General features: G+C 43.9%; 1 protein-coding gene across 1 annotated transcript in view; it reads left to right on the forward strand.

Moving 5' to 3' along the window:
• Positions 1-16,432, forward strand: part of Sec31 (COPII coat complex component secretory 31) — a 485,856-nt gene that overhangs the window by 78,068 nt on the left and 391,356 nt on the right. Inside the window, exon 6 of the mRNA XM_080283301.1 lies at positions 9,434-9,645. Within this exon, the coding sequence (XP_080139427.1) occupies positions 9,434-9,645 (212 nt within the window). The remainder of the gene's footprint in view (positions 1-9,433; positions 9,646-16,432) is intronic.

Here is a 16,432-nt window from a genome sequence, read left to right on the forward strand (position 1 = left end):
TTAGGATGTGTGGTTAGGTTAGCATAAAATTGGTTAGGCTAGGATATAATAGGTTAGGTAAGGGTAGGATAAATAAGGTTGGGTTAATTTATAAAAAATTTAGGTTCGATTTGGATAAATAGGCACTGATAAGAGTAATTTCCCTCAGAAATGGTATTCTAAGCTGGCATCTGTCTGTCTTCGCACGCCATAAGATAGTGTCGGTCTGTAAGCATTGGCCATTTTTGTAAATGCTTTTTACCCCTTTTAAAAGAAATAAAAATCCTTGAAATTTGAAATTGCAGTTGAAATTATTTATGTGAAGAATCCCATGAAGAGCTAAGGTAGGGAAAAAAAAAGAAGAAAGCTGCATAATGAGGTGGTCCTATGCCTCCTTAATGATTACCAAAATATTTTTGTAAAATGCATTACTCCATAATTTCTATGTGCAATAAAAGTATTTTGGCATAATGTAGTGTCAAGTTCAAACATTGCAAGCAGAACACTGTGAACGTGCCCCCCTCCCCCCCAAAAAAAAAACTTTTATAGAGTAGCAAAATAGCTACAGTATACAACTATAGTCCTATATAATGTGGCGGCTGTAGTTGCTGTGTGCATTGTGAGGAAAGTCATGCAGTTAACATTTTAGTGTTTATTTCTATGTTCTAGAGCCAGTTCATTCCCAAGACCTCATAATTAGATAGGCTTATGTGGCTGTGTGAAATTTTAGAAGTTTGAGTAAAGAATGTAAAAAACTAAAGGTAATGTAGGGAATGTTGCTACAACAACATTTTGAGAGACAGGTGAGAGGAGGTGAAGTGACTGAGTGGCAGGGTGTGATATTTGTAGGGCAAAGTAAGAACAGTTGTGCATGGCATAGAGATCAGATGTGTTTGTTGATGAGTGATAAATGGCAAAGAAGACTGACTGTTTATGCATGTATCAGCACAAAATATATGGTATGTACGTCGGTATAAATTTGAAATGGTTTGACAGTGATAGGTTTTGAACAGAGGGATAATTTGGATGCTCAAGTACTATAGGTAGGATGGTAGCACACATGCCAAGGGGTTATAGATTCTTATTAGTTGGCATCTGAATGGAAGAGTTATTACAGGTCTAAATTATGGAATGGGTCATTTTTTTGTAGTGGTCTGAGCCTTATGTGAACAAGAATGCAGTAGACTGCAGGTTGAAGCTGCCTCTTACCTGCAGTTACCATCCTCCTTTATGGGGGGCAGGGAGGGAGTTGAAGGACATTGATATAGCTGAGCAGTGAAGCCTGGGTATGTCAGTACCACCAGGTGAAACTATCTGTCTCTAATACCAGATAGGTTGGTAGAAAGGACACACGAGTAAGTTTGAACTGGTAGGAGGCATGATAATCCCAGAAAACAGGCAGTACAAGGGGTGGTTGGGGTGGTTGCTTACGTATTGCCACTCAGGGATGAGTGGGGCTGGTCAGTCTCATCTTGGATGCCAGGACCAACTTGCCTAGCCTCAGGCACTTATGCTCCTCATGGGGCAACATAGGATTGGATGATGGATGGAAGTAGCAGAGTAACCCCAGTCTGTGTGGTTAAACAAACTCATCAACTGCAAGCAAGCAATCTCCCCTTGAGGACCATACTGTGTAGTGTACTGATGTTCTCTGGTGGCAGACAGTGCCTTGTCATAGTGAGGCGCATTGCCGTTGCAAGGTACATTGTCATAGTGAGGCGCCTTGCCATAATGAGATGCAAAGAAGATTGTGAAGGTTTGGTTCCCAGGTGGATGCAGCATTTGTGTGTCTCCATCCACTTAACAGGGACGTCACAGTAGGCTCCACATCACCCCTTAATTTGATTGTGTGGTAACTACTCACAATTGTAAAGGGTTGGTTGGGTTAGGGGAAACCATCAGGCTTGTCACTCAGTGTAGAACCACATGAAGTGAAAAGAAAAGTAATAAAAATTCACAGGAAGACTAGGAGAAATACGAAGAGAGGAGGGCAGACAGAAAATGAAGGATAAAGGTGAAGGAAGAAGTAGGAAGCACTGCATCAAGTCAGTGGATGATGATTGGCACCACCTACCACTCCAAGAATGTAGTCGATAGATGTTGTAAATGAGAGTGTGAAAGAGTGAGGCTGGAAGTTGTTAAGGCTAGTGGGTTGACAGGGGATTGAGTTAGTTGAATTAATTATATACGGAGAAGCACATAACAAAGATTTTTTTTTTAAAGTCACTGCTTTAAATGTATTTCAAATGTGTACATGAACACATCTGTAAAGAAACGTACATCCCAGTCTATAGATGTGCTGGTGGTTTGGCCTGTGAGGTAGTGCCAGGATTAATAGGGCATGAATCATGTGTAAAAAAGTATCTGGCTCATTTCCATGGGCATACTGTTAATGGTTCTCCCACGTATATACATTTTTTTTTTTTTTTTTTTTTTTCCCAATGTATCACAGCACACCCCATTCTGAGGTAGGAAAAAAGTGATGCTGAGTATGCTGCTGCTGCTTATGATAGTGGTGTTTTAAGTGTTACTACCATTTGCACACTTTTATAAGTAATGATTGTCCATTTCTGCTGTTCTTCCAGCTTCTTCATTATTTCAGCTGATTGAGCATTACCTCATGTAGAGTGTCTTTGGCAATAACTTATATTGCCAGACTTTTTTTTAATTGTCTCCAGTCTGTCCATCTGAGCAGACCCATCAACTACAGGCAAGTAACTGCCCTTGCATGGCCATCCCCTGCAGTGAACCAATGTTCCCTTGTGATTGACAACATCTGGCCACAGCAAAACACGGGGAACAGTATGGAGGTTTGGTTCCTGGGTGGATGCCTGATTTGTGTTTCTCCACCGAGTTAGCAGGGGCACCATAGTAGACTCCACTTGACCCCATGGTGGTAATAGTAGTAGTAGTTGTTCCTTAGGCAGTCTGGCCGAACAGCCCCGAGTTCCTAAGGAAGGCCATGGCCAAGACCGGGCATTCTCACAGAGCTCTCAAGGAGTGTATGTTGTGCTGCTGGCGCAGATGATTGTGTGCAATGCAGTCTTCCTTAATGTGCTTCATAGTATGGGGTGCTGTGTTGCATCCTGGACAGGCGTCAGCAACGGAGTCATCCAACCTCATCTGATAGTTCAAGAAGGCTGGATGATGCCCACATCTTGGCCTGGCCAGGTGGACCCTGTCCTCATGAGGGAGATAGGATTTAGAAGGGTGGATATCAGGAGGCCATGCATGCAGCTCTGTGTTTTCTTTAAGTGACTGAATCGAGTGGTGAGTGATTTGAGTATGGATGTGTGTCTAGAAGCTGGTTTGAGGTGGGGAAGGGGGGAGAGATGACGGTATTTGTGTATGATATCGTGTGCCGGGTGTAGTTTTGATGTTCCTTGGTGTGTGTGGATGTGCTGCCATGTAGTGTAGTGGATGGTGTGGGTTTGTGGAGGCTGCGATGAGAATTTGTGCCTCTCATGTCTAGATGATCTTTGACTTTGAGGACTTTGGTTTCTTGGTGTTGTAGTTGTGCAGCCTGTGATTATTTTTAGGGCCATGTTCTGTATGGTAGTGTGTTTTAGTGAGGTTAGAAGCCCAAGAAGGGCTTGCATAAGTCATCATTGAAAGTGTATATTGTTTTTGTATACCATGGTGGTGGTTTCTTTGTTGTGTCCAAATGTTGTATGGGCAAGTGACCTTAAGGCGTTGAGTCTTGTAGTTAATTTATCTTTAATATTTGTGATGTGTTGTTTAAATGACATTAACGTACTGTATTGGATGTTAAACCAAAGATTTTGTGTGTGTGTGTGTGTGTGTGTGTGGTAGGGGATTGTTGTTTATGGTGAGGTGTGGAATGCGACTGTGTTCTACTGTCCAGTTTGTGAGAAGGGTCTCTGTAGATTTGGCTGGGGTTATTTTGAGCATGTTTGTGGTGAGCCATTCATGTAGTGTGTTGAGGTAAGGTTGGAGGACGTGTGCAGCTGTGTTTGTGTTTTGATGTGTACGTTTTAGTGTTATGTCGTCCACATAGGAAGCTATGTGTATCTGTGGTGTGTGGGGTGTGAGTATGTCATTCATGTATAGGGTAAAGAGAGTAGGGGACAAAACAGATCCTTGGGGGAAACCCTTTGTGAAGTTTCTGATATTCGATGACTGACTGGCAAATGGTTTCTGATATTCGATGACTGACCAGCAAATGTTACATGTGCACATCTGCCTGCCAAATAGTTTGCCAGCTATCTTTTTGTGTTATTGTGCATGTTTGCATTGAATATTTTGTTTGTGAGGTTGTGGTGCGGGATGGCATCAAAAGCTTTGCTAATGTCTAGTGTGACTGGGAGTGTTCTGTGTGGTGGCCTAGCTGAATTCATGCCATCGAAAACTCTCTGTGTAAGGTCTGTAAGAAGAATGTGGAGTGTAGTGGCCTAAAACCATGCTGTGATGGGGCTAGGGAGGATATGAGATGTAACTAGTTGTGATACCAGTCGTTCAGTGATTTTGGAGGGGGTGCAGAGGAGTGTGATGGGGCGGTGTGAGGAAGATAATGTGGGGTCTTTGTTGGGTTTGGGGATAGTGATGATCGTGCCATGCTTCCAGATGTTGGGTATTATGTTGTATTAGTAGCTGTAATTTGATATGATGGTGAGTGCTTGTATGCCTTGTGGTCCAAGGTGTTTAAGGTGTTTGTTGCTTATGTTGTCTGGTCCACAGGCAGAAAAATGCTTAAGGTTGTAATGATGTGCTTCGTCTGGGTGTAAGTGAAAGGTGCGAAGTCTGGGTCTGTGGAGAACTATCTCTTGCGTCGGATGACATGTTGGTCGTCGCAGTGGAGGTTTAAATGTGATTAATGAGAGTGTTTGCTTGTTGTTTGTTTGAGGGTAATGTGTCTGTTGTTGTGATGGCAGCATGTGATTGTGTAGTACTGCTGTTGGAGAGTGTGATGCTGTTTAGTGTTTTGTAGCGTTTGCTGGTGTTTGTTTTGTGATCAAGTATTTGGAGATAATTATTCCAGTCAAGTGTTTGCTCTTCTGATATTTTTATGTTTATTTGAGTGTTGAGTTCTTGTATTTGTTGTGCGGTGTATTGTGTATGGGGTGTTGGGGAGTGTCGTTGTGTGTCGTTTTGAATGATGAGGCCTTGAATTTATGGTGTGAAGTTGGGGTTGTGTCACTTTATGTTGCTTCTAGGGATGTGTCTTTTGACTGCATTTTGAATAATTGTATTGAAAGTGTGCACAGCAGTGTTGATGTTTGTGATGGGTGTGCTGTTTAATGTTTCAAAATGTTGTTCTGTTTCAGTTGTGAAAGCCTCCCAGTTGGCTCTCTTATAATTAATGTATGTATGTCTGTGGCCAGCTGGGGTGATACTGGTTTTGGTAGTGATGATGATTGGGAGGTGGTCAGAGCTAAGGAGCAAAAGGTGATGTCCGGGGATGATAGGAGGAAGAGGGTTTGGTGTGGGACATGGGTATGTTGATGGAGATTATTGAGTACAAAAGGATTATCTGTTTGGGATTGTTGTACCAGCCCTCTGTCTGTGTCAGGGTAGTTGACATGCCAGGCCGACACATTGGCTTTGAAATCACCATCCGAGATGATGTTGCGTATGTTAGTGATGTGATGTATTTGAGGAGAGTAATTGTGTGGTACTGTGGGGGATGATTTAGGGGAAATATAATGTATGTACAGTGCACCCTCACACAACGCGAGTTTATGGGCAACAGAAACCCTCGCATTCTATGATTTTGCATTGTGTGAACCAAACAGCTTATGGGAAAAATGGTATATGGTGGACAGCCCACCTAGGGCTTAGTCTTTGGGTCCCCTTCTAATCTATTCTGCCTTGCTAATACTTTGTCTAATAGTACATCTGGTTAGACCAACAAATAAAACAACAAATAGAACACTATGTACCTTTATTTAAGTGACTTCTGGGCTTGCTAAGTAGGGAGGAGGTGGGTATCCGAGGCTCGGGGCGTCTACTCTTGCCCCGCGGGGGGAGGGGGGGATTGTCACTGTCACTTGCATTGCTGAGGTCTCCCATAAAGCCTTCAAATTCGACAGCTGAGACCACGATTAGCAGGTGGGTACTGCTGTGATGGTAAAACGTACCACAGGATGTAAGGTGCAACATGCGTTCTCGTGGCAATATGGAGAAGTGTCTGTTTACCCAGGAAAGTTGGTAGATGGCATGCAGATAGCTGGTCAGCTGCCCCGCCATTTTGAATCGGCTTGTTACCAGTCACCTGCCTTTGTGTGACTGACTTGAATTGTCCAGCCCGACACTCGTAATAATGGCGGGAAGTCCATTTTTGCCTTGGAATCATACAGCTGATTCGCATGGTGGGAAGTTCGATTAACAGATTTCACATTGAATAAAAATAAGCATTTTCTGGGTTGACCTCGCATTGTAGGTGATTCGCACAATGTGAGTTTGCATTGTGTGGGGGTGCACGATTGGCGAGCAATTGTTATGTGTGATTTGTTACCAGTGCGTATTTTAATTGGTTGTATTTCTGTTGTGGTGAAATGCTGAAGCATGGGGGAGAGATAGTAGTAGAATGGATGTGGAAAATGTGCAGATTGGCCTGGGAGGAAGGTAGAGTCCCGGAGGATTGGAAGTCAGGTATAATTATTCCCTTGTACAAAGGAAAAGGGGAAAAAGAAGTATGTGGTAATCATAGGGGCATTTGTCTTCTTAGTATAATAGGAAAAGTGTATGGTAGGATACTTATTGACAGAGTTGGAGAATGAACAGAGAAATTAGTTGGAGAAGAACAGGGAGGCTTTAGGAAGGGAAGTGGTTGTGTAGATCAGATATTCATTCTTAGATCTTTAGTGGAAAAGTTTCTAGAGAAGGGAAAGAAGTTGTATGCGGCTTTCATGGATTTGGAGAAAGCATATGACAGGGTGGATAGACAAGGATTGTGGAAACTGTTAAGAATATATGGTGTAGATGGGAAGTTGTTGAATGCTGTGAAGAGTATGTACGATGGTGCGAAGGCTGCAGTGCATGTGGATGGTGAACTAAGTGAATTTTTCTCTTTGAAAGTTGGGTTGAAACAGGGATGTGTCATGTCTCCATGGTTGTTCAATTTGTACATGGCTGGGGTAATAAAAGAGGTACAAGGTAGGGTAGTGGATGTTGAAGTGGCCCTGGTGAGAGAGGATAGTGTTTGGAAACTCCCTGTACTGTTGTTTTGCAGATGATACTGTGTTGTTGAGTGAAGACGAAGGGGAGCTGCAGGGCTTGGTGGATGAGTTTGGGAGAGTGTGTAAGAAACGGAATCTAAAGGTGAATGTAGGGAAGAGTAAAGTGATGGTCTTTGAGAGAGGTGAAGTCAGTGAATGTACAGCGAGGTTGGATGGTGAGGAATTCGAAGATGTGAGTACGTTTAAGTACTGGGGTAGTGTGATGAGTAAGGATGGAAGTTTGGAGGGTGAAGTGCTTGAAAGGGTACAGCAGGGAAGAAAGGTTGCTGGTTCTTTGAAAGCAGTGATAAGAAACAGGGAAGTGAGCATGGAAGTGAAAAAGTTACTACATGACAGTATTGTGATACCAACTCTAACGTATGGAAGTGAAGCTTGGACGTTGTTGGAAGGACACAAGTCAAGAGTGAGTGCAGTGGAAATGAGTTATTTAAGAGGAGCCTGTGGAGTCACATGGAGAGACAGGCTGACGAATGAGGATATAAAGGAGCGTTGTGTATGTGGATGTGGATGTGATAGGAAGCGTTATGAGGAACACACTGAGGTGGTTTGGCCATGTGGAGAGGATGGAGGGTGAAAGACTGACGAAGAGAGTGTATGTGAGTGAGGTGGAGGGGGGAAGAAGGAGGGGGAGGCCGAGGATGAGATGGAGGGATGGGGTGGAGAGGTATATGAGAGAGGGGGGTGTGAGTTGGGAGCAGGGGAGTGAAATGGCGGGGGACAGGGCGACTTGGAGGTGATTTGTTTGTGGCCACCCCAAACAGGATTGAGGCGTCTGGCAATAGATAGATAGATAGATTTCTGTTGTGGTGTCATGTGGGGGGAGAAGTGACTCTGTGTGTACACTAGTATCTGAAAAATTGATGGACTGGTGTACTAGAGTGATAAATCCATTGCCACCGCCATCGGCCCGATCTTGTCTAATGATGGTGAAATTATGAAATGTAGGCGTTTTTTGTGTTCTGCATAGTTTAGTTTCTTGAATTGTGTAAGCTTTTGTTTTTTGGTGTTTATGCCAAAAGTGTTTATCTGAAGAATGTTTATGTTGTCTGTATGATGTGTGTTAGGTGCTGCAGCACGGGGGAGGAGGTGGGGGTGTGAGTGGAGGGGAAGGGGTAGGAAAAGGTTGTGATGGAGATATAGGTTGGGGTGAATTAGATTGGGGTGGATTGGGAGGGGTGGGGGGATTGAATGTTGTGGAAAGGATCTGTGGGTTAGGCTGAGATGTGGCGGAAGTAGGAGAGGGGTTAGTGGGAGGGGGGAAGGAGCATAAGGAGCAGGTCCAGGTGTCTGTGTAGTATTTCTGGATGTGAATGTTGTGCAGGTGTAATGGGTCCAGTTCTTGCAGGAACTGCACTTACCTGAACCCTTTGTCTGTTGGCTCGATATGATAGGTTTTGAGCATGCTGGACGTGTGTATTTGTTGATGGGTCTTGGATTGCTCTCAGTGACACTGGCTAGTAGAAATCTTCGAGAAATGACCACTGGGGAGTCATCTCTTGGTGTAGAAAAAACAGCGTTGTTGTATGTGATGTGCTGAGAGATGTGGTGCTTGCCCAGGTTACCAAAGCCATTCCCAGGTTCTTGGGCCCCATGAGGGGCTGGGGGGGGGGTTGCAGTGGTTTGGACCCCATGCTGTCCTCCTCCTCTGCTTCAACAGCCTTTGGGGGGTAGACCCACGGCGAAGACGTCACCGTTGGAGGTCCTGATGGTCTGGTTATGTGGTTACCACCCAGCATTGTAAATATTTTCCTGGATTACAGGAAACCATAGATTTGTCACTCCATGTAGTGGAAAGAGGAGTAATATAAAGTGGCAGGAAGGAAAGGGAGAAGTAGGAAGGGAAGATAATTGATACAGAAATGTCATGTGAAGGAAAAAGTGGCAGCATTACATCGTGTGTTGATGGTGGTCCCCATGTATTTATATACATACACACATATATATATACTGTATATTGTATATATATACATATATATATATATATATATATATATATATATATATATATATACACACAGTATATATATACAGTGCTCGTCAGAATTATTGAGCCCCTACCGCCGGGCGTGCAATACTTATGGGCAAAAAAGAATCACCCATTTCTGGGGGTAAAAATTGAGCCACAAGTTTGCGGCGCTAGCATGACGTCACGGTACCCTGAGGCCTTCCGACGCACTGGTTGGTCCCTGCCTCAGTTGCTCTTTGTTTCCACTTTTATGTTTTATATTTAAAAAGTTTTTCCCTGTTTTTCACAGATGAAGGCAAGCAGCATGACTTGGCACCCACGTGTGGCTACACAGTTACTTCTGGCCAGTGAAGAGGATACTACCCCTTGGGCCCAGGTTTGGGATTTGCGCTATGCTACTGCACCTCTACGCACCTTGGAAGGCCATCAGCGTGGAATAGTCAAGGCAGTCTGGTGCATTGATGACCAAAACTTGCTAATAACCACAGCCAAGGATAACAAGTAAATGACTTATTCCCCTTTCCCCTTCTTGTTGCCCTTTTGCCTAATCTTGTGTTTTTCCAGTTAGTATAATAATATGCCTTATTTTAATTTGTTAGCATTTTTCTATTTTTGCTACTTGAATATTTCCAGAGGTTTGTGTGTTTTTTGTGATGGATGTTCGTTTAGTTTCCTTTCGTTTTTAAACACTCCAGCATGCTTGCATGCGTCAGCCTTGGTCACCTTGCTGCTCAGTCTCTGGCAGCCTCCCTGTTCAGTCCCATATCCTTGAAGTCACATTCATTGACCTCATCCCAGGTCTTTTTCAGTCTGCCTCTCACAGCCGTACCCCTAATGTTAACACTCCTCATTTTCTGCACCCAATTGTCATCCCCCATCCTCTCCACATGCCCAAACTGTCTCAATCTACCTCCACATGCCCAAACTGTCTCAATCTACCTCCACATGCCCAAACTGTCTCAATCTACCTCTCCTCATCGCAACACCAATACACTCCAGTCCCATCCTACCTCTTAACTCTGTCATCATAAACCTAGCCCCCCCAGGCCTCGCACCCTAGGATGCGCTACATATCTACTTAATCATTGTCATTTCTATGTGTTTGAGCCTGTGAATATCCTCTTCCTTTATTGCCCAGGTCTCACTACTGTACATACAGCATTACATTCCTAACACATGCCGCATACAAAGACCCCATTAGCATGGAGGGAGAACCCTCTCAGTGTCAGGAGAGGCAATAGCTCCCTGAACTTCTTCCAGCCACTCCTCACTCTAGCCACAGAGCTAGCTCCAATCTGACCTCCAGCACATAATATCTCACCCAAGTAATAAAACTCTTCCACACACTCGAGAGACTCACCAGCAAGATCAATCCTCTCATGTCTGACAATCTCCATATGCTCTCTGTGACGCACTGCACACATGAAATCAGCATTATCTCACACTCTGCTTCTAATACCACTACATCTCTTACACACCCTCATATCACAGACAGCACAAGATGGAATTGCTTCAGATGCCCTTGTTGCAAACCGCACATGGCCACTCTCCCTCTTCTTTGGCAGTACTTCCACCAACATTAGATACCATCACATTTGTTTTGTCTGGCTTTACTCGCAAGCCTTTGTGTCCATACCATCTCTCCACTTCCTAAATCTTTCCTCCGCATCCTCTTTATCTTCTGTAATCAACACCAAATCATCAGCCTGCAACATCTTCCACGGGAGTCCATTTGTTAAGTCACGTGAGAGGGTGTCAGGTACCAAGATAAACAACAAGGGGCTCAAGACTGACCCCTGATGCACACCAACATTCACAGAAAACTCATCACTCAAATCTCCATTCATTCTCACTTGGATGCGAGCCATAGCCACCCTAACTAGCCACTCCTCAATCCCAAGCATTCTCATTGCCCACTTCACCACCTCCCTAGGAACTCTGTCAGAGGCCTTCTCCAAATCATCAAAAACATAGTATAGATCCCTTTTTATGTCCTATATAATTTACCTGAAGCTGTTAAACAATGAATATGGCATCAGTGGTCCCTTTGCCTGGCACAGACCCAAACTGTATCTCATCAATGTTCACTCTTTCTGTAATCATACCTTCTAGAACTCATTCCATTACCTTCATTATCTGGGCTAAAAGTTTTGATGCCTCTATAACTTCCTTTTTCTAGGGCTTCACCCTTCCCCTTGTACATATTTACAATCTCCCTCATGAGCCAGTCATCTGGGACAATATTTATCAAGTCAGTAACTAACCACACTCCTATGTCTCCTGAGGCCGTCATACTTTCAGCAGTCAACCCAGACACGCCTGCTGCCTTCCCCACTTGCATCCTGCCTATTGCCATGCTCACAGTAGCAGAGTCAGTTAAAGGCCAAGGGCTAAAGACTGGATCTGCTGGCTCCAAACTTTCCCTGCTCCTGTCAGACTCCTCATTCAACAGTAGGTTATAATGCTCTCTCCAGGCATCTTTGATATCCCCACTGTTCACCTCTACATTTCCTTCATCATTCTTCTCACACTGCTCACCTGTGAAAGCCCAGATTTCCCTCATCATCTGATTGCCACCATGAATATCATATTCTTCCATCCATCCATCATTCAGTCCTACATTGCCCCATGAGGAGCATAGGAGCCTGGGGCTAGGCAGTTGGTCCCGACATTTACGATGAGAGTGAGTGTCATTACATGAGCAGTCAACCCCAACCGCTCCTTGGATATAAACCTTCAATGGCTCATTCCGATTGGAGCACAGTAATTACCCACTAAACCACCAGTTGCCAAAATTTGGTTATATGGTTACCATCCAGCATAGTAAATGGTTTCCTGATGTACAGGGAACCATTTGGCTTTTCACACAGTGTAGAGTCACCCACAGGCAGAAGGAAGAGGAAAGAATGAAGGAAAGAAAGACAGAAGAGGAAGTGTAAAGTCACCCATAGGCAGAAGGACAAGGAAAGAATGAAGGAAAGAAAGACAGAAGAGGATGGAAGGAAAGAAGGATGGAGGAGAGGAAAGGGCAGACACCTGACAGCAGCACTACATTGAGTGAGTGGATGGTGAGTGCCCCCACCTACCACAAATCATACCTTTCCACATTATTTAGGTTATCCAGTAAAAGTCTTTGAGACTCAAGATTTTGCCCTGTAAACCTCTTTTCTAGCTCAGTGCCTGGCAGCCAAGTATTCTTCTTTGTTACCACCCCTTTTCCATTCATGGAAAAGCTTTCTTTTCTCCATAACTGCAGCTTCTACTCCCTCATCCCACCACTAATTACTTTATGTCTTAGGGGGGGCCCCTATTCCATCCACACACTGAATTAGTAACTCTCAGGAGGTTGTTCTTGAGAACTCCGAACTGTTCATTAACACTTCTGTCAACAGTTCCCTGTTCAGCCACCACACTGCTCATCTTGGTATAGAAGGCATCCTGTACTCTTTGGTTCTTCAACTTTCATAGTTTCCTCCTAGATGCATAGGTAATTTTTATCACCTGCTCCTTAACCCCCACTCACCAGCATTGTTTTTTACACGGCTGCCAGCAAAGTATGGCCATATTTTTCAAAAATAGCCTGTTTTCAAACCTTCATATCTGGAAAAGTATTGCAGTTAGGGAAACAACTTAATAACCATCCCCAGGTCTGCAGGTGGTCGCGTCGATGAGTAAGGACGTTAACCCCTAAAAGCCTAATCGCATCAATTGATACAGTTTGAGTTTTATGCCAAAATACCCAATCGCATCAATTGAGTGGGGCCTGTAAAACATTGTGGAGTGCATCCTCCGCCCCAATTATGATGTACGTGGCTTCAAGCCAATGAGAACTCACCCCTAAGGTGGTGTGAGGGGGGGATCAGATCAACCCGGGCGGTGTGCCCCTTGGGCTGCCTCCGTGCCACCTTCTACTCCACTCCCTTACTCCCTCCTTGTCCCCCATCACCCTCCCATCCCTCCATGCACCTGCATCTCTCCTCCCATCACTACTTGTGTCCCTTCCCACCTACTCTTGCCCCTCCTCCCACCCTGCTAGCCTTTTGTCCCCCCTGAACCCCACCCCATCCCTCCCTCCTTGTCCCTCACAACCCTCCCACTCCCTACAGACCCCTGAGAGGTATCAGGCTGCCAAGATGTTACAGAACACACTGGAGTGCTTTTTTTCATGCGAAAAGTTGGTTATCTTTCCAACCCCTGTACCCATAGGCCTACTCCCTACAGCCTACTTTATCTCCCCACACCTACATACACCTGTTTTCATGGCTGGCATAACAAAACTCTTTGAAATAACCTGTTTCAATAAGAGAAATAGGTAATTATCAAAATTTTCACATTTTGTTTTCAAAGGGCAACTATTATAAACTTTTTTTAACTTTGACGTACGATTGTGTGGTAACCATTAGGCCTACGTGGGTACAGATTGCATTGTCTGGTCTGTAAATTCTTCCTCTTTAACCAGAACACAATCAATTTGCCCTTGGTGAAAGTCGCCAAAACATTCCCAAATTGCTGGTGGAGGATGTACCCTGCCTGAAATAATTGCAGTCTTTAGGGGTTAAGATGAGTAACTATTGGCGCTCAAGGCAGAATGCATTTGTTTGTGTGCGCACGGCCCCGACTCTGGCTTTGCTCTCAACTTGGTAACTTCACTACTAGATAAACTAGACACAGTGGCATCCAAGGTATGCCCAATGGTGCTATCACTGAGCCCTTTCCTAGTATCCTTGGAAAGAGGCTTGGCAAGGATGGATGATGCAAGGGGCCGCGGGCTGTGTGGATGGATTCGTACGAGGAGGAACCTGAAGACATGTTAAATACCTGGCAAAGGTGCGGGACAGACTGACTCACGCTGGTATGCAGTGGCGGGAGTCTCTCCTGCCCCTTTGGTGACAATATCAAATGGCATATGGTATGATGGTGGAAATACTGTACATTAGTAGCTCCTCCCATCACCTGGTGGTCCCCGGCCACTCATTTTGCCATGGCATATGCTGTTTCCTGGCGTGTAGGGGTTACGCACCATGTCACATATTGGTAACTTGTGTTGCTGTACACACTCCTCACACCCTATAACTTTAACAACCCTTGTTAACCTCCTATCAGCCCTCCTGACTAGGAAGTAGTCTATCTGGCAGCTGTTTCCCCAAGACTGGTATGTAATCAGCCTTCTGTCTCTTTTCCTAAATTGTGTTTAACCCCTTAACCGTGGGGATGTCGGGAGTGTGCCATGCGTGTCCCGCGGGGATAATCGCTCTCCGACTGAGTTTTTAAAAATATTTGCCAAAAGTCAGTTATTAGTCCTAGAATGCATATGGCACATAACTTCAGCTTTTTCCTGGGATGTTTGTTGAGCCTTTGTCGACAGCCGTAGGACTTGTGGAAACTTCTGAAATTGGGTAACAAAGTCTCCACTTTACGCTTCCTGATACACCATAATATGGTTACCACTGCCTGATATTATAACTACAAACACTATTCTATGGATTTCAAGTAGTTTGGAATCCATATTCCGAAAAAAAAAAACACTGTGAAGGCAATGTAAATTACGAGTGCGCACGAGCTTTCCACCCGCGCTCGTTCCCCGATGGTATTCTGAGGCGGAGCTGTCATTTATTATTTATAAACACACTCACACTTTATATTCCTAGTACAGTACTTTAATACACTTATATATATATATATACAATATTTATCCATAAGTTTCTTTCAGTACTAGTAGTTTATTTTCACTCCAGGCATTCACTTTCTCGTTCAGTAAACTAGCGTAGAGAGCAAAACTTTCACCTTCACCTTCGTTACACCAAGTATTTATACACGCTAGAGTGAAACTTTCACTTTCATTACTCCAAGTATTTATACTCATATTCTTTTATTATTAATAATTTACATTTCTGTGTACATTCTCTGTTTTATTTACACTATTTACATTTCTATTTTATTTACACTATGTTATGCACTGTCACTTGCAGTAACTTTTAAAACTATTTTCCACTGTTCAATTATATTTACATTCCACTTGCTATTTACACATTATTTACATTTCCAATTGCACTGTTTTAGAGTCACCAGAAAGATCGTAGTCACTGTCCATCATTATCATTGATAAATTAGCCAGTTCACGTTCCACAGCAGAGGCACTTAGCCCTTTACCCCTTCCCATGCGAGGTTTAGTAGGGGTAGAGGTCACAGGGCCCTTTGCAGGGGGCTGAGAAGCTGCGGAATTGGACAGGTGCGAATCCGACATGGTTTCACCTTGAAAGACGACAGTAAACTGAATGATGCGACCTATGGGCAGGGAAGGGTTGACAATGTCAGCATGGTGACAGCTGCTGATTTATACGCTGTGAAATGACTGACAGGAAATCTAGACAATACATAATAAATTTGGTAGTTCCAGTTGAAAGTAAATATCACTTAGGCTTCTCCCTTCCTTTCTTATATATATTTTTGTTACGAGAATAGGTCATACGGCATATTTCAAGGAGAAATAAACAGGGAAAATTAGCGAACGAGTGCACGTGGGGTGTTGCCAGGTGATAATTAGCCCATTCCAGATGTATGGCAGTATCAATTACTTTTTCTCTTTCTTTTATATATTATTTTGTATAAGAATAGGGCATAGGGCACATTTCAGTGGATGAAATGAGTGCAAAAATCCATCCAGGATTTGCGTAGCGCAGCGCGGCTGAGCGGGCGAGAGGAGAGGGTAATGGAGGGGAGGTAAGGAGGGGAGTCAAGGACAGGTGAAAAATGGCTAAATTGTCAACAGTGGATGGGAGTACAGATGACATTAGCAGAACTTAGTATAGCTGGACACTGGCAGTACTGACAGATGATGCAAGTCACCACTTGAAAGCCCGGGCGAATTCAGAATAACACAGAATCACAAAAGTGACGCCCACTGTATGATCCCTTGCTCCCGAGCATCACGCAAGTGATGCCATGCAGTTAAGGGGTTAAGGGAAATCTTGTATGATTTTTGTGAATGATGTAAAAGGTCATTTTGGAGTGCCAGAGGCAAGTGATGATCGACATTAACAGAAAGCACTGTTTGATCTATTTGCAGCCTTTGACAGTGGATTATGAACTCTTGCAGGATGCTTTGCATTTTTGTGGCATCTGTAAAGATGCCTGCTTATTCTAAAGTCATGCCTGTCTGACAGATCTCAGATTGTAGTAGTTGACCTACTAGCTTGGACTTGGTTCCCCTTCTGTTTGGAGTCTCCCAAGGATCCATTTTAGGTCCAATTCTATTTGCAGTTTGTGCAACTAGTTTATCATCTCTGCT

This window comes from Coenobita brevimanus, chromosome 97 (genome assembly GCF_032717465.1).
Source record: "Coenobita brevimanus isolate Jiangsu-jjx chromosome 97, ASM3271746v2, whole genome shotgun sequence".
In the NCBI taxonomy this organism is placed as follows: Eukaryota; Metazoa; Arthropoda; class Malacostraca; order Decapoda; family Coenobitidae; genus Coenobita; species Coenobita brevimanus.